We start from the raw sequence: 21597 nt of genomic DNA, 5'->3' as shown, positions 1-21597 counted from the left end.
TGTACATACACATACACACACATGGATACACACATATAGACATAGCTATATACACATATACATACACACACGTATATGTATACATATGCATATAGATATACATGCATATGTACACGCATACACACACAAAAGTACACCTACACACGCACGCACGTGTGTATAAGCTCACGCACTCACAGACACAGATGCCCACGTACACGCGTGTGCATACGCACGCGTGTACACACAAGCCCCCCGCCCCCCGTGGAGCGGTACTACAACTCCCGTCACGCCTCGGGGGCAGGAGGGGGCGTGGCCCCGTGAGGCGGGGGCGTCGCCCCGCCCCCGGCCCCGCCCCCGGCGGTGGGGTGCGCGAGCGCGCGGCGGGGGCCGAGCCAGAGGGCGGGCGGGCGGGCGGCGCGGTGGGGGCGGCGGTTGTTGTGAGGGAGCCGGGGACGGGGCGGAGAGAGGGGGGGGTGGTGTTGGTGTTGTCGATCGTTCGGGTTGTTCTCTGCGGCCGCTTCCCGGCAGCCGCCGCCGCTTCCTTTCCCGTCGGTCGCAGCGCCGCTCCGCCGGGGCACCGCGGGGGCGGCGGGGAGCGCAGCGGAGGCTCCTTCCCCTCTCGCCCAGCCGGGGCTACCGCCCTCCGCGCGGCCCTGAGGAGACGGGGACGGAGGCTGCGGCTGCCCCTGCCCCTTATCCCCGCTCCCGGAGTGCCCCCCCTGCCCGCCTCGGGGAGTTGCGGCTGCCGCCTTCCTCCTTGGGGTGAGTATCGCGCCTGTCGCGACAGAGCGCGCCCGCGTCGCGAGAGGGGCTGAGGGCCTGCCCGCGGGCTGCCCGCTTCCTCGGGCCCCCGCTCGCCCCCCTCCCCGCCACCCTGCACGCTTTGTGCTGCGCCTCGGCACGGCTGCCTTTTCCTTGCTGGTTTTAAAATATTTTTTTTTGTTTTGTTTTCCGGGGGTTTCGGCAGTTTGTTGTCTTTTTTTTTTTTTTTTGTGTGTGTGTGTGTGTGAGGGTCTTTATTTTTTTTTTTCCTTTTTTCCTTCCCCCCCCACCTAGAGCAGGCTGAGCCCCGCGCTGGGGCTGGATGTGTTGGGGAAGCTCTTTGTCATGGAGCGGCTGCCGAGCCGCCTGCCCTCGAGAAAAGCATCACTTTAAACCAAGAAAAAAAAAAATAGAGAAAAAAGTCGTTTAGTATTTAGACCTCGAGGTTTTCTTGAATTCGAGGGGTGGGTTTTTTTGGCGGCGGTGGTGTTATTATTATTTTTTTACCGCGGAGGAAAGAGTCCCCCCTGAAGTCCAGGCTCCATTTATCGCAGCCCCCTATGCCGGAGCGTTGAATGGGAGCAGCACGCAGGCGGGGGAATACAAAACAAAGGGGGATTTTGTTTTGTTGTTGTTAACCTGCAAAATCTTGGTGGGAAAGCTTGCTTCTTTTTTTTTCCCGTAGCTCGTCTAAATTTGATGTTGTTTTACTCCAGAAGAATCCAGATAGCCGGTAGGTAAGTTGTGTCTTTTTTAATTTTAAGCTTCTTGGGTGAAGGTTTCTTTCTTGTATCCTCAGCCTTGCCTCTTTTGTGAGCAGCCTCCCAACCAGCGCAACTTTCGTCGGGTTTTTCTTTTGACTTTTTTTTTTTTTTTCCACATAGTTAAATAATGCGGTTTCAGGAAGGGCTAATAGCAGGGGGACATTCTGCCTGTCACAGCCATGGAGAAGATTTTTTTTTTTTTAAAAGACAGGGGAGTGGAAGAGTAGTTGTGTTCTCAGCTGAATAACTGTTGCCTCTTAAGGAGGATATTTTAAAGCAGTTGTGTTTTTATTCTGAAAACTTGTTTCGTTTTTTTTTTTTTTTCCCCTTTGTTTTTATTTTAACTACCTCCTCAAAAACTGCAGCTACTTCACCTCTGCAAAATGCAGCTTCTAGAATACATGCAAGCAAAAAGCAGTCTAGCTGTAATGATTGTGTTTCTGGCCTTACCTTTTAAAAGCCACCGATTTGTTTTTGTTGGGGTGCTGCTGCCTTGAAAACACACTACTTGGCTAGTAAAATTACAAAGCATTTCAGCTAGACAGAGCTGGCAGTTCTGCATCTGAAGGACGCTGGGTTTATTTTTTCCATTTTGAATGTGTGTGGGGGGCTGGGGGAGAGCTGAGGGGAAAAAGGCTGTTTCCGGTTTCTGTTCAGCAGCTTTTTTTTTTTTTTTTTTTTTTTTTAACAAAGAGGCAGCCAGATGACCTGTTGATGATACATCTTCTGTCACTTTTTGTGCTGAAAAGCACTGGTAGGTTAGTGGAGATGAAAGCTTCAGTCGAACAGGCTTCCCAGATTTTAATTTGCATGTATCGTTGCGCTGTCTGTGTGGCTTTGTAATGTTTTAGGCCGACAATTTTGGAGTGAGTAATGTAATGCCAAAGTTCAGGTGTCTGCACGGGACACTCCCCCTCTCCCCTGTCCTCCTTCCCCCCCCGAGAAAAAGCCTAGTTAGTAGAAAATTGAGCACTTGTAGTTGGAAAATTAGACCCTTTTAGTGCCGCGTGAGATTTGTGTCCTAACTCTGTATGAATGGCCAAGCAGGAGGCTTCAGGAATGCGTTTTAGTTGAGTATACACACACTTACTGGGTACCGTAAGCTTAAACATATCTTATTTCAAATTAATTAAACTTGTAGGAGCACCTATGTTATGCTGAGTACAGTCCTGTGAAGTGTGCCTAATGAGTATTTCTGTTCTTACTAAACACTGAAATGTATTTCACAGTGCAGCAGGTCACCAGGCTAGTGTTCACCTTGGAAATTAAAATTTTGAGTAACTACTAGTTTTTCAGTTAAAGCAGAACTTAGTATAAAGTCTATCTGCTACAGGCATGTTTTGTATTTTGATACTGATACTGCTTTCTCTTAAGAAACCAGGCATGGAAAACGGGATTTTTTTCACTTCAGGATTTATAGCTAGGGACTCTGTGTTTGCACATGCAAAATAGAACATCATCTGCTTGGAGCCAATGGTATTTAAAACTTATTCATTTGGAAGGAACTAATTACAAGTATATTTTGATATAAAATGTTTTCTCAGATAGGAACTCTGGAATACAGGAAAGCAGAAAACCCAGAGTTGTTTGTAGATGCTAATCCATGCCCTGAGCTAAAAAAAGGAAGTATGAGGGTGTTTCATGAGAAATCAGTCACCTTTAAGTGCATACTTGTAAATGAAATTACACAGTTGATTAGGAATTCCTGCAGGATGCCAGTGATTGGAGGTACTTGTTGCTAGCTGGTCACTGTGTACCTTGCTGGTTAGATCATAGAAGTTCTGATTGTAGGCGGCATTGAGAGGAAAAGGTCCAGCTCCCTTGCTTCCCATACTTTCCCTCCTCAGTCGCCAGATTCACAAGCATGCTGACAAACTGTCAGAGGAAGTGACAGCACAGAGATGGTGTAGGAAGTAGGTCGAGCACCGCTAAGTACTGTTGAGAAAGTTTTAGTGGAAAAAAGTAAGCATGTTTCCATCTGATCTAGTTTGTTTCCTTTCAATCTACTGGTTAACATGATGCACCAGTAGATTTCATATTCCTACTGTAGTCCCCCGATTCTACTGAAATTAATATTGTATCCCTAATCTGGCCCAGTTAGCCTACCTGGATGGAAAGATTCGTGGGGAAAAAGGTAAAATAGCAATTCAGTTCTGATCCCCTGAGGTGCAAATCGTGTCAGCTGGGCAAAGCTGAAGTGGCTCTGTGTCTCCCAGGAGGCGGTGGGCAGCTGGTGGGATGGATTTTTCCTGTCCCTGTGCTGCTGTAGGCTCTCCAGTTGGGCAGCTGGGGCAGTAGGGTAGCTTTGTGGCATGTTCTTTGTGGCCTTTATGTCTTGCAGTGGATGCGGCAATTAGTAGTCACAAGAAATTGTAAGTGCTTCTTGTTTATAATGTTTGAACTGATGTATTCAGAAACCTGTCTTCCAGGTTAAAAAAAGATTAAAGTTCTTTGGCGTGTTAGAAATCATCCTTAAACTTAAAAAAAAAAAAAAAAAAAAAGCAAGCTCTGTCTACCCTGTTGCTGCTTTCTCCTAAAAGCAGTAAAAACAATTGACAATAGCCTTGATTTACAGAAAAATTACAGCCTTGTACTATGAATACGTTCTTTTCCAAGTATCCTAGATTTATATTGATTTGAAAGGGAGATCTTGCTTCAAGTAGGAAGAGGTACTTCGGTGCTTTGTATGAGTGAGCGCGTGGCTTATGGGCTACCTAGGTGAGCCCGATGTCATGGACTTCTTTTGCTGACCCATGTTGTGATTTGGAGGACTGAATGTTGCTAGCTGCTCAAAATGACCTTTCTGGAATAACCCTGTAGCCATGAATGGATGTAAAATAGTTGACTGGAAACTACAGGCTCTAGAGGAAAGGTCTGTTGTCCCGTGCTGAAGGTAGGTGGTCATCGATATCAGTCTTGCTCCAGCAACACCTCCTGGCTGGCATGCTAGGTGTAAATGCTGTGAGAGATGGTGTTTGGGAGGTGGGCTCAAGTGTGAACTAGGCAGCAGCTCATTTGATTCAGACTGAACATAGTGCCTGGATGGAAGTGTTTGGTTAAAGACTGATTGTATCCTCCAGGTCCCTGACATTCAGGAGCACAGTTCGGTTCATGTATAGGTAGGAAAAGTTAATCTGCTGATTTTCTTTCTTAATCCATGCTGCTGAATTCAATCATAATGACTTGACTGCCACCCATGGTACGTACTTATATAAATGCTGAATTTTGGGCTCGAATCTCATGTACTCGAAAGCAGAGTGGACTGAACCTTGCAGTGTATTTCTGGTTGTGGTTTCAGGATCGGGAGTGTCCTATAATTTTACTCTTCTAATTGAAGGTATATGGCAGTTGTCAGAGTAGGAGCAGTCAAAACCTCTTACTCTGGTTCTGTAATTATATTCTTGTTGGGAATAGGATTTGTTCAATTCACACTCCCGTTGCAGTACTTTCTTTGTTCACCAGTAGAGTATGTTGGAGAAGACTGGATACGTGTCATGCTGGCTCAGAATGCTCTTGATCTCCCTCAATGTTGGCTATCCAGCTATGTCAACCAGATGTTTTTCTGTGCCGACCCTACTTATAGCAGATTAATTGCATAAATGTGTTTTTAGAAGGGAGAAAAGTGTTCCTTACGGGAAAAGGGTTTTTTTAATAATACAGAGATGTTTGGGCTGAAGAGATGCAGGTTGGGCTGTATTAGATAGCGTGGGCAGGTATGTATTGGGGGAAGCAATTGCACCATCTAGTTGACAAAAGTTAATCAAAGACCCAGATGTTGGCAAGCTTTTGCTGATAGAGCACTTTTGTCAGCCTGTTAGTTTACATATTCGGTATTCAGGGAGATAAGCATGACTGTTTTGGCAGAAAAACTTTTGTCACTAAACGTTGTATTTCCATTTGTGGGTCTGTAACATTTGCTGTCGTGTCTGAGGCTCTGCATTGTAGACAAGCCTATAGCATAGCACAGAAATGAACAGCAAGGAAGGTAGGAAAAAGATGAAATGAAGCAGACTTAAAGCAGAAGTGATCTACAGAATATTCTTCTAATTATTATTAGGTTAATATGAATAGCTACTAGAGAATGCTGTTCTGTGGATCGATTGAGGTTTTGAGTGGGCTATAGCAAAAAATGCTTTGTAGATACTTGCAAAACATGGGATTAGAGCAAGTTGGTTAAGATTCTTTGGGGGGGGTAGTTTATTTGAGCTAAAACTTGAAGAGAAGATGGAAAAAAAAAAAAAGAAACAGCCCAAACCAAGGAAAACAACAAACAAAACCCTGCCTAGCCAAATTGGTCTTTAAGTAGACCACCATCAATTTTTTTTTGCTTCCATTGTCAATTGATCCATCTGCCTGGATGTACTTAGCTGCTTGTATTTCAAGTATGAAATGTTTCTGCAACTATATAATCCTTTGGGCTTCATTACGCTTGAAAATACTCCTTCCTGAGCTAGGATACTATTTTCTTTACTTCATGGGCGAGGTGGGGGGATAGAGATCAAATTTGAAGGGACTGACTTGTTTTCTGTTAAGACGACTACCAAGATTTGCCGTTGGTACTGGTGGAGCTCAAGGCCTGCAAGAGTTTCTGGAGGCACAGTGAGAGCAAACTTAGTGATCTATCTGGTTTGAGCATCTCATCCTGTCCTGCTTGCCTCTTCAGTGCTCCTGCTTAATTGTCTGGTGGTTTGTCTGAACAGAGTAGCAAGCAACTGGAAAGTAGTAGCTGTTGAGTTAGTTTCTCCCTCCCTTCTGCCAGCTTGTCCTCTAGGATGGTAACCCCCTTGACCTGGGTCAACAACATGAATGTGTTAATTGTTCTTTGGATCAGGGCAGCCAAACTGGCATCTCTGGGTTAGATCTAGTTTGAAACATTTCCATCTAGCTGGTCATCTTTGCCTAAGAAGCAATCAGCAACGGCTGGGGCAGCACGTGAAGCACCTAGTTGGAACCGTGGGCTTTAGGTATGGGAACTAGTGTGCCTATGCAGCCTGTACATATGGCCCACTTAACCATCAAGTCCGTTGGGATGCTGCAAGACAACATGAAACTAGTCGCAGAATGAGGTTTAGGGTTTCATGTGTTTGTAGTTCCTTTGCTTGTGTTAAGATCATCTCTCTGACAGTTACGGATCTGCCTCAGAGTGCCCACTTTCCCTGCCCTCAGTTCCTTCAGCTTTTAATAGTATTAAATAGTATTGATTTTAAAGAGTATCAAAAGTATTACAATAGTAAAGACTTGATTTTGAAACCGTACAAACTTGAGTACCTCATCTGTATTTTCTTTGTCCTAAGACAAGTTATTCATGTTAAATGATAAAAGTGGTCCCTGAAGAATTCCTGCTAAGAAATCTCAAGGCTCCTCTTAAGTGTTAATAGGGATACTCAGATTTTTGTCTGATGCTACCTTGATACTTTTTGCACTTATCTGAAGCAGTTATAGTTCAGTGCAATATTTTTACAAGAATAAATATTACCTTAATCGTGGTTTAACGCAGGGTTCAGCTGGGAAAATGAGTAATGGTTCTTTTGTCATGTCATATGTAGCTGAACTATTTATTTGGTATGAGGTTAGGGGGAAAAATCCAAAAACGCATCACACATGGAGGCTTACTATAAAGTAATTTACTTCCTTTTAAAGAACTTGTTGCTCATTTTCCTTCTTTAATGCACCTCTTGGGATAAACTGCTAATTCTAAAAATATGTCAGTTCCGCCATTTCCCACTAACGTATTTTTTCTTTGTTTGGCTTGATTTGCTTTTTTCGCCAGCCACTTTAAATACTCTAAGGAATGCTCAACATGGAAGAAAATAAATGCATGTAGGTATTTGAGTTGCTGTGTTTAGATTGCTGCTGTATTTAAAGGCTAGCAGAAGATGACTTTGGACTTCTGGTATACAGTGAAAGAGCATACAGGGTTCTTACCCTACCTATGACATTAGCTAAGGGTTATCTGCTTCCTCTTGGGTCTGGCTCCTTTCTGCTGGGCAAGCACTCCATTTTGAATTTATGAAATAAAATGTAACATGCCACTAAGGATGTCAAAGTCTTCTGATAGAAACTGGGAGAGTTCCCCATGGGTAGGAAACCAGAACTGTTGACGGTTTGTGCATGGGAAACCAGAGATAGGGGCTGTTCAGTCAGTACTGCTATTTCCATCTTCATGCTTAAACTTTGATGGTAATTTGGTGCCAGATTTAGGAATGCCACTTTCAGAACTCCACACAAAGATGAGTTAATTTGCTGTCCATGCACAGCTTCCTAGGGGATATTTTTCCTTAAACTAGATATACTCTAGTATAATCTGTCTTCTGTGCTTGAGTGGCAGGTGGCCCAGTCTTAGCTCTAGGACACAACCAAGGCTTGAATGGCCAACACAGATGAGGCTGGTAAACTTGGACTGGAGGGGAGGAAGAATAGCGCTGGCTATACACTTTTTAACAATTTGGTATATTCAAGTGGCTTACTCTTTTGTCTTCTGCTGTAAAAGAATGGATTAAAGCCACATGTAAAGACCATCTCTATTTTTACGCAGAAAATGTTTCCAGCTTATTCTCATGTTGGATATAGGTTCTGTTTAATTGGCACTGTGATGTTAAAATGCGTAGAAGTTGAGTAGTTAGAGGGGAGAAGATAATAGTCAAACTGTAAAATGAGTCATTGTGGTAACAGGTTAACTTCACCTGCTATTTGTGTGTGTTAAAGGGATATTTGTTTAATGTACCTTCAGCAAAGAGCTGGGAGAGATCCAGCTCAAATTCCCTGAAATTTATGGGGACAATCAGTAAAAACTGCTGTTTAACAGTGAAAATATCTGAACTTTTTTTTCAGCTTTTCAGATGGGCAGTGCAGAGAAGCAGAAGGCCCAAAAGTAGGCTCTTGGAGTGTTTCATCTGTTCTTTTTCTCGTGTGATAATGTTTAGGCAAATTTGTGATGGTAGTGCTGATTCTTTAGATAAGGACTGCTTCCTGCTCCCATCTGCTGTCCCTGCATCTCTTAGAGTTAAACCACTGTGTTTTTGTATACATATAAATAAACCATATGTATATGTAATGGTGCACTTCATACCCTGGGATTAGCAGACCAAGTTTAAGACAAATTATTTTGTAATGCATATTAATTTAAAGAGAATTGATCACTGCTTTGTGCTTAGATGACTTTCATGGCCAAGTCATCTCTTGATTCCTGTGGTACGTGGATCTATCATACTGAATCTCTGTTCTGTGAGATTTTTTTTTTGTTTGTTAATAAGGTAATTGCTAAGCTGCTGATAGCCCACACCAATTGTTTTAGTATTTTAGCATTGGTGCTATATGTGATGGATGTGAAATACCGTTCCAGTAGAGCTTTCCCTTTTGGTGCAGCATGAGTTATTGCCTGTTGGTTATGGTTTCTGTAAACTGCTCAAGGTTGTTGCAGGGTGCTGGAGAGTGTGCTGCGGTGAGGGTAGCAGCTGGATGGTGGTGTTCTTCTGTTTTTTGAAAGAAGTGATGCATTATTTTGTTGAGGCGGTCAGCCACCTGCTAAAGTTGAGGAACTCAACTTGATCATGCAAACAGAAAAATGCATGAGTAGCTTTTATTTTTATATTTTTTTTTTTCTTGCACGTGTGCATATTTTTACAGTCAGTACTGTGGCCAGTGTATTAGCTTTGTCTGAGGCTTCCTGAGCAACAGATGTGAACATAGAGTAGAGCCTTGTACCTCTCGCTGCTGACTGAGAAAAGCCAGGATGCTGCAGTAAAATGTGGGGGCTTACAAGGCATTTATAAGCCACTTGTAAGACTTAGGTATAGCAACTGCTTTTGAATTTCTATGCCAATATATATATACTATTAAATTTTTATCCTCATTGAAATAACTATTCATATTGCACTGTTCTGAGATATGCATAGTTAGCAAGGGAAACTCCTACCTCTGAATGGAAAGTGTTACAAGCATTTTTCCTGCAATCCTTCACTTACTGTAGCCTTGGGGAGGAGCTTGTTTAAGTTGGCAGTGTCTAAACAGGAGCAGAGATAGGAGCCTGATCAAAAAGATGTGTGAAGACTTAACCCTTCCCTTTTACCTTAAAGCCAAGAGGGACCAGTTGCAGAGAAAGTTCAAGAGCTTGCTTATCATATCAGTAAGCATGCGTAGCAAGTGTCTTTCGGTCTCTTAGAGCCCACAATAGCAAGTATTGTAGGCAGGCTGATATTTTATAGCTGTTACTGAGGAGGATTAACAGTCAGATTTATCTGGCCATTTTGCTGTATATTTCAAAACCCCAGTCATAAAGAAGTACCAGTTTTAGAGATCTAGATAGTGCTTGGCTTACATGGAGAGTGAGATGGCATGAGAAGTTTCTTGCCTTGCTCTGGACATATGTCAAACGTAGCATCGCCTGTTTCCTTTTGCTCTCCAGTTTCCCAAGGCAGTGCTGGGGCTGCGATTCTTCTGGGCCAGCCCCTCGAACTGGCCTTAAAGACAGGAGGGGGATGTGTTCCTTCCCGAATCCCTGGGGGTTATGGGGGGGAAGGATGTGTAAGCCCTCCCGTGTATAACAGCAGGAAACCTAACAAAGCCAGGATTGCCCTCCACTCTCCTGTCCAACTAGGAGCTCAGCGTACGGGGAGGTGGCGGGGAGAGGATGATGGATGATGTCTCCAAAGCCCCAGATGGGCGTTAGGCTTGTCTCCCCCCTCCCCCCCTTTTTTTTTTTTTCCTCCCTCCTTATTTTAATACAGGTAAGGAACTCACAGGTGTTTTGATGCTTAATTTGCTGATGTTTAGAGGCTGCTACAGAAATGTGAATTAGTATTCAGTTACTAATCAAATTTTACTCTGCTCCAAGGCATGTGAACTAATGAAGTACCAACAAATGTGAAGGTGGGTGAAAAAACTGATAGTGTAACGTGAATTTCCTGAGTTCATGCTTCCCATTTCTTTCTTCTGCTTCCACTGTGTCAGATGTTTAGAAGTACCACCGTGACCAAGGACCAGGTACAGAGCTTATCTGAGACACAAGCCTGATGCTAAGGAGGAAGACAGTGATTTGGAATTATAGGGAGGTATAACATCTGTTCGTAACCTTTGTCCCAAGTGGAATGGATTATAAAATGACAAATACCGATTCTCTGCCAATCAGCAGATGCTCAATTCAGTATTGCACAAAGCACACCAATTAGATTTAATACAAATGTTCCCTCAGAAAGATCACCTTGATTTAATTTTTTTTTTTTCAGATGCATAAAGTAGAAATGGTCTGAGGCTCTCTGTTTGTTCTTTAAAGACTAAGTGCCGTATTTCTAGCTCTTGGCAGACATTGTCCACAAGTACTCTATGTTCCATTGGGCTTATGCCAAATTTAATGTACTGTGTGTACTGAAAGCATCAAAACCAGACTTACTTTAATTTTAGATTTTACAGCTACCATTATTGATTTTTCTTAGAGCTGTTCCATCCAATCTGCTATCGTTTTAATTTCTTTTCCCTGCAGGAATTTGGGGAAGGATCTTGACAGTCTTTATTTGTGTGGCTAGGGACTGTTTATGTGAGTGAGAGCTGTAGATCAGACGTCTCTGCAGTGGCCAAACTCCCCCCTTATAGACGCTAAATCAGCACACTACATTATTTTTTAACTCCTGTGTTTAATACTGACATGCTGTGACTAAGGATAGCATTATAAACAGAATCCATCAACTGGCATTTAAGAAACTTGAATTTTATAAAAATCTGAGATGGTAAAGGACTGTTACAATCAGCTAAACATACCAAAAACTGTGAACTTTTATTTTGCAGTGCTTGTATGATGTATGAATAGAAGTCTGCCTGTAAGACCTTGGACTCTGAAGAGACAAAAAAGGGAAGAGGTAGGGGAGAGAAACAGAGCACAAGTAGGAGTTACAGTAGGTAGACAAAGAGCGGAAGGAAATAACTGAGGGAAAGAATAGGGTATAGTGCAAAACAGGCCACCAACATGGGCTGGAGCATTCATAATGCTACAGTCATTGGGTCTGCTGATCCCTGCCTGACAGCTGTGTCTGTTGGCCTCATATTTGGCTGTTCATCTTTTATTTTCAACCCTCAGGGCCAAGTAGCTGTGCATAAGCATGGCTTCTGGCCAGGTGGCTCACAGCCCTGAGTGGAGCAGGATTCCCTTCCATTGTGGTGGTGTGGAAGAGCAATGGCACTTGGTGGAGTTTTCCCTCCCCCCACTTCTTTTACTCCTGCTGAACCTCCTTTTATTAAATGACAGGCTGTTTTGGTTTCTGCTTGTGTTACCAGAATAAAGTTGCTCAGCTCTTCAAAGACATGCATCAAAGTGGGGAAGAGATGTCTCTTGATACATAGATACTTAAAATCCCAAGGACTTCTACACTCGCTATTAGTAGTCACTATTGTAATTGAAGTATGTGGGAATTCCTAGTCAGTCTTCATTGCAGGCTTAACCATGGTACTCTGTTTTTTGTTAGGCCTAACTCTTATGCTGAAGGATTGAGTGTGGTGTTCAAGTCTAATTTCAGTTGTCCAGTCCTCAGCCATAGTTTACAGTTCAGACTCTACTCTGTCTCGAGGATGGCGATTAGTCTTCGGAAGCATTACTTAAGCTTTGGCAATCTTCAGATACTGTCCCACAGTCTTCAGAGACTGTATTTTCTGTCCTCCACTTGTCTTCTCATTCCAATTTAGCACACTTGCTGGAGTCTCTGTTGGGGCTTGTTCAGTTTCTGCAGCTTACCTTTGCCAGGCAGAGCTAGAAGATTCTTTCCCAGCATGCAACCAAATAACCAACTTGGAAGAATTATTGGTAGAAGACTTTTTGAAACTGGACCCCAGGATGTGTTAATGTTAGTATACCCCAAGTTTTATTGTAGCAACTGGTTATGGAAATAACTTTCATTAATGTTAGCAGACAAACTGTGCCTCATTTTTTCCTCCCAAAGGTGTTTTGGTAATTTTTATCTTGGTGTCATTCCTCATAAGAAGAATTGGTGCTACATCATGCCACCGAACCAAGTAGACTAACAGTGCTTGTCTTCTTGTCTCTCAAGTTGTCCAAAGTCCTAGGTCTCTGTTGTGCTACCTGGACTGGAAGCCCAGGGTGTTGTAAAGGTTCTGTGATCCCCTTGGGTTAAATTAAGGTGAAACAGCACCAAACGACCAGTTAAAATGTTCTACTTGCAGTAGAAACAACTTAAACTTGGAAAAGGATAGTAATCAACGTGATCTCTTATTGATAAATCTGTAAGAAAGACAGGAAAGGAAAGAACAGAGAGTGGAAAAGACTCTGGTTTGTCACCCAGGTCCCAGCATTGTCTCAGGTCAGGTTATCTTGGGCGGTGGGTGCACACATAGCAAAGTTTTCTGTCATCTTTTAAGCTTATCTTTATCAGCTGATTAGCATACTATACCAAAAGAGGCAGGTATTCCATGAACTCTTTACCATGAGAGATGAGGAAAAGGTGGAACATGGGTCCTGCCCATGCATTGCAGGGGAATGGGGTGCACCAACCCCCTTGTCAGTTGAGTCAGTGGTCATGCTCCCCCCCCCTTATTTTTTCCTCAGTTTTTGCTTAGGTCATTCTCGTGCTGGTTATTTATCTCTCTTACCAGTCCTTTAACCTGAACATATGGTTTCACTCAGTCCACATTACCCCCCTTTGAGGCTTATCTAAGGAGTTTGGCAATACAACTGCAAGGGATTGAAGCCATTGCATTCTTCAGTACACTCCACGCTTCCTCACCTGGCGTTCCTTAGACTAATCACAAAGGCCACAACTTGTCAAAGTTTTCTGTGTCAATGAATATTTGAGCCGTTAATTCCTTCAGTTCCTTATAGCCCCCAAGCATAGCAAAAGCTGTAATAGAAAAATGGTGCTACGGAGAAATGTACAGGAAATGACTAAACCTGATGAAGACAGAACAAAAGGTTGTTGCAAGTGTGCTTTTGTAACTGAGACAGAATTGAAATTTTTAGTTTGTTGCTGTTACTGTGCTTGTTTTCCAGCTTAATTTTCAAACTTCATATAAGCGGAGTATTAACTCAATATGCATGCTAACAAGATTATTACTGTACTAAGCTGTCTTTTGCTGATGAATGTAGCTTTTGTTACCTAAAGGAACAAAATAAGTTGACTAGAAGAGCGAGTATAAAGAAAACAGAATTAGCTTCAAATATAAGAATAGGAGTAGTTATGTTCCCTTGTTTTTCAAGATTAAACACTACTTTTAAGTACTGCTCAGGAGCAAACTGTTTTCTGCCATGTCACTATTAATTAGTCCATGCATTTAAAAATATATAATTTTGCTATTTTTCTCGAAATGAACACAAAGTCCACTATATGAAAGGTGGTCTCAGCTCTCTGTTCCTGTCCTGTGTTCAGATGCACGTGTGAAACCTATGAAATCCAATTGAGAAACAGATTGGGGCATGAATCTGTGGACACCGTGGTTATACAAAAACCTTATGTCTTCTAAATGCAGGGCAGCATGCAGGACTGCTGCTTTTGCAGGCAGTGGTATTTTATGCTGCCTTGAAGTTGTTTAACTACAGAATGCACCCTGCTATATGCTAGTGGTAACAATTAAGTGCAGGCATACCTGCCAGTCAGAATAGGTGATAAATAATAGTTCTGTGATGCAGTGCTTCTGCCTTTGCATGCAAAGCTCATGCCTTTGCACTAGTGGCCGGGTTTGTCAATTAATAGAATCATTTATTTTGGAAGGGAACTCTGGAGATCATCTGGTCCAGCTCCCCCTACTCAAAAGTACTTTGAAGTTAAAGCCAGCTCTTTCATCCCTTTATTTTGCATGGTTTTGGATAGCATACAGACAGGGTGTCTGCTGACAATACTTGTCTAATGCTTACCTGCAACTGTCAGTCTTCTGTAAATGTAAAACTTAGACTTATCCAGTATAATTCCAGAACATGTTCTTAAATTTCAGTAAATCTTGAGCGTGCTGAAACCAACTGACTGGCAACTGAATTCCTTGAATAATTTTGAACAAGTGAGTATTGCATTCCTCTGCACTAGGTATACTGACTGGACCCAAGACTATATGCTGTCTTCAAAGACGTGTTATTCATGCTTTTCTCAAAATGCATTTAGTCCAGTAGACACTGAGCCAGCTTTGGTAAATGTCTATGAAAGCAGTCTTTACAGTGGCTGTGAGCAACAGGTAGACTTCCCACCTCTGCCTCTCCCAGCAGACAGTTCTCAGTTGCTGATGCTAGCTGTTTGGTGCTGATGTGGATGGGGCTTAACCATATGGTCTTGCTCTGACTTTCTCTCACAGTGTTGAAAAATGTCCTGTCTGCACTAGCAGCTAACTGATCTGAACCCATTGTTGACAGCCACCATCAACAGGTCATTTTCCCTCTGCGAGTGTGGCTTTTGATTATGTATCGTAAATCCAAGTGGAAGTGCGGTTACAATCTCATGGTTCTTGGACACGGTGAGTTTACATCTACACAATTGCTCTAAGAGAACAAACTTTTCTGCTTTCACCTGAACTTCCCCTCTAGATGAAAAATTCGAAGAGAAAATTCAGTAACTACTTCTAGAATTCCCTTAAAATAGACCTTTTTATTTACTTCTTTAAGATTTTGATTGAGATTAGTTGCTGCAAGTGTAGAACAATACAAACTATTAGAATTGTCTTGCTGTTACTGACTGTAGTGGTATTCTCTGAATGTTTGTTTGTTTGTTTTAATGTAAGTGGAGAGTGCTTTAAGTTGTTCATTGGACCGCATCGCTCTACAGCAGCCACCCTCAGCTTTTACAAAACTGCAGATGATTACATTAGAGAGATGCCTTCTAAGCTGTACCAAATTGTACTTTCTCATGCAGTAATGTTGGATTTCTACTGAAGGCTGTTTCCTGAGGCTCTGAGCTGATGTAATATTTACTGCCTGATGAGAGCAATGCCTTCTCCCTCTCATCTCCCTGGCCTGTGCGCACACATCCGCTCCCCAGATCTGACTTGTGCAGCCCTGCACCCTTCTTTGCTGACCAGAGTTTTTCCATGAGCTGACTTTCTCATTAACTTGAGAGAAACATCACAGGAGTTTGCTAAGAGGTTCAGGGAGCTGTGTCTTAAATTTTGTCATTAGACTGACTGTATACCCTTCTGATGTGGTAGGCTTAAAATTCTTCGATTGCTTTCTGTAGCTTTGCCTGTGAATGTATCTGTGGCTTGTTCTTTTTCCTTAGCTCTCTGGTCTGAGGACAACAGCTGCTGCCTCTTCTGACTATTGCTTGCACTGAAGTAGTAATGTAGTGTTGTGAGAACATCAACTTTTGCTTGCTTGGACCAGTTTTCATCCCAAGTTAATGCTAGTGAAATTGAGAGTACAACCTCAAGTGCAACGGCTGTGATTAATAGTGAGAAGACTCTTGGCATATAACTTTGAAGATGTTTACAGTTTTATTTTACATCTCGGGGGTTTGGAGCAAACTGGCATGAGATGCTAATCATTATAATGTTTTTCATGATCAAAAGTATCGGTACTTCAATGGCTGCTATTTTTGCTTCAACTGCCAAAGTCTTGAAACTGGTTATGAGCAGTCAGTATTGGTGATTAACAACTCGAAACATTTTAAGTATAGAAGACACTCCATTATTTATTTCACGTGAGTTTGCTGACTTGAATTCATGCTGTATATTTATTTTACTTTCTGATCAGCTGTCTATTCCACTGTACCTCACGATTTTCTGTCAAGTTTCTATCATGAGTGAATTCTTATTTCAGAGTTATTTAATCTGCCAGTGCATTTCAAAGTGAAGCTCAACAGATAGTACAGTATGGTGCAGAGCTTTAATAGTATAGCTGTTAGAGCTTTGTTTTATTAACTCAAGAGTCTCATCTGTTTGGAGGAAGTTTGCATCTAATGAAATATGGTGGGTCAGAGAGGACTTACCGTCTTTCAAGTACTTGTGTGTAAGCCAAAATACTTGCAACAAACTGTTAGTTAGGAGTGTAAGTCCTTAAGAGCTGTGGTGGTGGCTTGAGAAGCTCGAAGGTATCTGGCATTTGAGTGTTTCATCTCTTCAGACAAACACTATACAACTTAAATACTATAACTGACATTGAGCATTGTCTCTGACAGCACTAATTATTCTGAAGGTCTGCTTATCCAGAATCAGAGTGGTGAATTAAATTGCACGTCCAGCCCAGATCTACTCTAGTACAGTCTTGCTTAGGTAGGCTGATAGCGATCTTGCTTACGCTGGTTAATTCAGTTGCCTTCAATGCAGTTGAATCCTTACCTGCACCTGCATAATTGGGCTCAGGTATCAGGTTTGGCAAGGTGACCTGGCAGGTGAACAAAAACTGAATTTGGACTTTAGTTTCTTTTCCTTACTAAGTATGTATGCTTTTTTTTTTTTTTTTACACAGTACACCTAGAAACAAAGTCCTGCTGCTCAATGCAATTGATCATCTGTTAAACAGATGAGCTACAAACCTCAGTTTTATTTGTGCAAAACATTTCGAAAACTTAATATAATAATACAAAGAGAGAGAGAACTCAGTCTGTTGCCACATTACAGTGCCAGGAAATAATCCTTCCTCCCTGACCAGTTCCTTAGCTGTTCCAGCCATGGTACGATGTAGTTTTATTTTTTTAACAATGGCTTTATTTAGATTATTCTTCTAACTAATGGTTTTGGCACACTTTAAAAAGAAAGTTAAGGAAGAGGATCTTGTTGCAGTATTCCAGTCTGGGCTAAACTTACAGGCTGCAAGTATTTTCTTCTCTCTTTTTTTTTTTTTTTTTTTTTTTAAAGTTTAATTACAGATTCTTCATTTATGCCACAATAGAAACTATCTTTGGAGCATGTTGAGTTTGCAAGGAGTTATCCAGAAGGCTGAAGTTTTGTCAAAGGATGCAGTTTTCTGTGTACTGAAGCTGTTTTAGATTACTCTATGCGTTTCTGGTCAGAAAGAGATTCCATGTTGCTTTCAATTAACAAGAAGGCTTTTCTTATCATCTTTGATGTCAGTTGGCTGCCACTTCACTGGGAGTTTTGATTGTAATATTTCAATGCTCCTTTGTGTTAGGTCTTTTGCTATCTTTGCTTAACTTTTGTATTCTGGATCTTTATTTTTGCAGGTAAAGACAAGTCTTGCTGCTTTAATGTATACAACTATAGTGGTATTGGTTTGGGAGTTGGGATTCCAGCATTTTTTTTTAATCTAATTTTTACATTTTAGGTAGAATTCTTATATCAAAAGTTAAGGAATAACCACCATGCTATAACTTTGGGAAACACAGATGTTTAAACCTGTTAATAAAGAATTGGGAAGTAATGTGAGGATGTTGGGATGGAAATCATGTTACTTGTGATTGTATTAACCTTTTAATTTTGCTGAGTGAGGGAGGGTGACCTGAAAAGACAGATCTAGATATAAAAAGAAGCCCAGTAAGTCCTAAACTTGTACCCCCTGTTCTTAAAGGAGGACCTACGACGAGTAAGACACAGTTATGCCCGTAACTGCACTTCTGCAAAACCCAATCCAGCAAATACGAGCATGCTTAGTTTTAATACCAGAAGCAGTAAAAAATAGCTCTGTTGCAAAACTAGGAACGTGGAGTTATTCCCAGCAGTGGTGCTTTGCTCCACGGGCGCTGAGCTCTAGCTCACGGTTCTTGCTGGGCGACTTTCAGGACTGAAGCTTCATGTCGACGGTTGCGCTCCTGCATTTTGACTACGATGTTTGTATCTTTATCTGAAGCAATTTTTTTTTTTTTTTTTTATTTCTAATATGAGATAGGTACTATATTAGATTTTAAATATGGTGAAAATTCTATAGCTGTTTACCAACTGTTGCTGATACAAGTTTTTTCCCACCATGTTATTAAACTATACTTTCAAAATAAAAAGCTTAGGTCACAGATTGGTTTTAAAGTGAAGACTTCTTTAGAAGATAGGTTTCTTGTATTTGCTTGTTTTTACTGCTGTTTTTGTATTTAACTGTTTCTACTGGGTTTTTGGGGGGGGGGGGAGGGGATGGGTGGGTGTAATTTTTTCTGCAATTAAAATGAAGTGCCTCCCTTCTACTAAGGGAAGAAAGCCTCAAACAGCTTGGAAGTGGCTACTAAAAGAAAAATGCTTGACCTCAGAAACTAATAAATTTATTGGAGCTGATACACTCCACATTATGTTGGTTTGGAAATGTTCTATAATGTTGATAGCATTTCAGAGTTGTTAGGTGCTGCTGACCTCACATCTTTTTGTCCTAGCAGTCATGTTTACAGACAAAGAATAAGTATTATAAAACGCTAGAGGAGGGGAGCTTGTGACTGTGCTGTATTTATTTGTATAGTTCAGAGTTTATTTTGGGGACATGTAATTCACACATTTCCATCAGTGAAATGCTGAAAGTACAGAATGACTTCAGAGTTTTAAAGACTTCAAGTATAACAGTGGCTGCAAAGCCAGAGCAAGTAATTTCTTTCCTTTATGTTTAGAGAATATGTATTACTTCTACAGCTGGTGTTGAAGTTGCTGAAGTGAGACTGGGCATGCTTGAAAATTTGTTTTTGAAATTCTAAATAAAATATCTACCACTAAGTTGAATTGAGGCAATACATGCTGATAAAGGCAGCAACTTGATTATTATTTGTCTCGGCTGATCAGCTTGACAAACTCATAGCCTTTGTCCCACTTGCCCAATACTTCATAAGCTCATTCTGATGGTTGAGTGTCAAATTTGCTACACTAACTTTGCCATATTGATACTACTTTAGTTTATTTAGTATGTCTTTTGTACAGTTAATTACTTGAATGGGCTTCCTTAATTTTTTTTTTAACACTTTGAATTTGCATTGGTCCAGGAGCTTGAATGTGTTCAGAGAACTCTGCTGAGTCTGGGTAGTAACTTCTTAATGTGATCCAACTTGGTTGCCTGTGAGTGTTTGTACCCTCTGCAGCTGTAAGGCATTCTTCTGCTCCACCAGTGGGTGATGTGAGACATCCTTAAGCAGGAGGGTACCTAATGACAAGCAGCAAATTGGATGCGAGCAGGACTTCTACAAACCTTTATGAATGCGTGTGAAGGAGGCACGGCTCGGAATAAGCAGCTGTTAGTAATTTGAAGAAATGTTCATAAACAATGTCAGTCCTGAGAGGGCTGGTCTACCCCTAAGAACTTGCAGAGATTACTTGTGAAGAGTTGGATTTCTTGGAATGAATCAGTCTGCGCTGAATGGCTGACTAAAAAAGGGAAGTGAAACAGCTCCTCCATACTAGATTATTGCTGTTAACTTTGCTATTCTAAAAAAACAGGACTTAACGTTTCTGTGGTATGCAGGGGTGCACTTGAAGATACCCAAACTGTAGTGTATTAGTAGCCTCTATGGGTATCTGGAGTGCACACCATGGGTTAAAGTGGAGGCTTCTCTCAACCTCCTCCTCAAGATTCAGAAAGGAATAAGTCTGTATTATATTAACCAGTCACTTTGGCTAATAAATATGTGCTGTAAATCATGAGAAGCTGATTTCAGAACTAAGTAAAGTACTACTGTGTTCGGAATCGTCTGGTGCTGTTTAAGATTTCTTAGTTGTGGTGCTGTCAAAACTGTGACTTTTTGTGGCTGTATGTTCTTTTTGGTATATTTGCCCAACGGTGTTTCCTATTTCCTGACTGGAAAAAATTTTTCTTTGAGAGAAAGCCTTACAGCTTAAAGCCTGCCTCTCAGAGCATACAGGTACAAAGTGCAAAGCCATGGTAGTTGCTAGAAGTGAGTTTGCAAGTGTTAAGATACTTTTACATGTCAAGAGAAATGCCTGAAATGGGAAAGAAATTTAGATTTTTCTTTCATGCTTGTGCTAATTCAAATCTAGCCCAATCTGTAGTTGCTGAACTACACATGGTTTTGAGGCTTCTTCAGGTGACTTTGAAATATGAGCTGGTGTGTACAGAGAACCAGAGTTCCAGCCAGGATACAGCTTTAAGTGTGTTGTTTTTTTTTTTTTTTTTCAGAAGAAATTATTGAACTATTTTGCTTGAGAACATTATGTAGTAAATAAGTAAACTTGCATTGGATGATGAGAAATACACTGAATTAGTGTCCTCAGACCGCAATTTTAGGAATCTTCCAATTTCTAGGTCAAATCTTGAAGGTTTGTATTCACACAGAATTCTGAGTTTGGTGGATCAAGGAGGAATATAATTTTTTTTTTTTTTTTTTGTCTTCAGGAGTATTTTCCTCACTGGTAGAATTACTAAGAGTCAAATTTCTGTCTTGCTAATGTAATTTCATTAGGGTTAGTGGTGTGACTGAACATCATTGAAAATGTGAGGGCAGTCTGTGAAACTACCAGCTGAACATCTTAACACTACCCACCAATGGGTGCCCACTTTGACTATTGCTGGAAGAGAGTTCTGCCCCAGTGACTGTCAGCATGCCTGTACGCTACCAATTTAAAGTTACTTTTGTCTTCATATGCTTGATTTTTTTGGTCTGATTTTTCTTTCCTCAGTGACATACTCAGAGGACAAAAAGCAATAGTCTGTGGAGAGCATGGATAGTTTAAAGAGCAAACATGCTGCTATCTTGGTACAAAAATATCTTCTGGTGTTTTTCAAAAATGTATCTTACATGACCCATGCACTTGAAAATATTTTTCCATCAGAGTTCTGGTTGCAACTGAAGACTATACTAACTTAAAGTTGCCGTATTCAGCTAGATAACTTCTCTTATTTGAAGGTAACAATTTTCTGTATACATAGCAAATTGAAAACTTGAAACTAGGACACCTTAAACTTCCAACTCTAAGTCAAATGTTAAACATGATGGTTTCCTTAGCTCTTAATTAAAACTGGGCCATATGGTCAGACCAAAGTCATGTGGTTCCCTATAGAAGTAGTACAGCTTCATTGAGGTACTCTATCCTTGGCTTTATTTGGTGAGAATGTATTTGTTACAGTAATGCCAAATGTTGTGTATAAGGCAAGAACCAAGGGGGTACCTACCAGCTCTTTCCCAGTACCTGTAAACGAGAAACTGGATTCCTGTCTCAACCAAGGAGTAAAATTTAGGGATGGCATCCCTACGACTGAATTCCTACTATTCTTTGGGATTGACCTTTTTGTTGTTAG

The 21597-nt window shown here is 41.3% G+C and overlaps 1 protein-coding gene across 8 annotated transcripts in view; it reads left to right on the top strand.

Moving 5' to 3' along the window:
- Positions 1-428: 428 nt before the first annotated feature.
- PELI1 (pellino E3 ubiquitin protein ligase 1) overlaps positions 429-21597 on the top strand; it is a 47150-nt gene continuing 25981 nt past the window's right edge. For 2 of the 8 annotated variants that reach the window (XM_042795960.1, XM_042795964.1), the window contains exons 1-3: positions 429-744; positions 1430-1481; positions 14787-14945. In XM_042795960.1, the coding sequence (XP_042651894.1) occupies positions 14891-14945 (55 nt within the window). In that variant the 5' untranslated portion in view covers positions 429-744; positions 1430-1481; positions 14787-14890. Of the gene's footprint in view, positions 745-1429; positions 1482-14435; positions 14499-14786; positions 14946-21597 lie in introns of those variants that run through there. The other 6 variants (XM_042795961.1, XM_042795963.1, XM_042795967.1 and 3 more) reach the window with 6 other exon arrangements.

This window comes from Tyto alba, unplaced genomic scaffold (genome assembly GCF_018691265.1).
Source record: "Tyto alba isolate M040663 unplaced genomic scaffold, T.alba_DEE_v4.0 Super-Scaffold_22, whole genome shotgun sequence".
Taxonomy (NCBI): domain Eukaryota; kingdom Metazoa; phylum Chordata; class Aves; order Strigiformes; family Tytonidae; genus Tyto; species Tyto alba.
The sequence above is the reverse complement of the archived record's forward strand: the minus strand, read 5'-3'. Positions and strand labels throughout refer to the sequence as shown.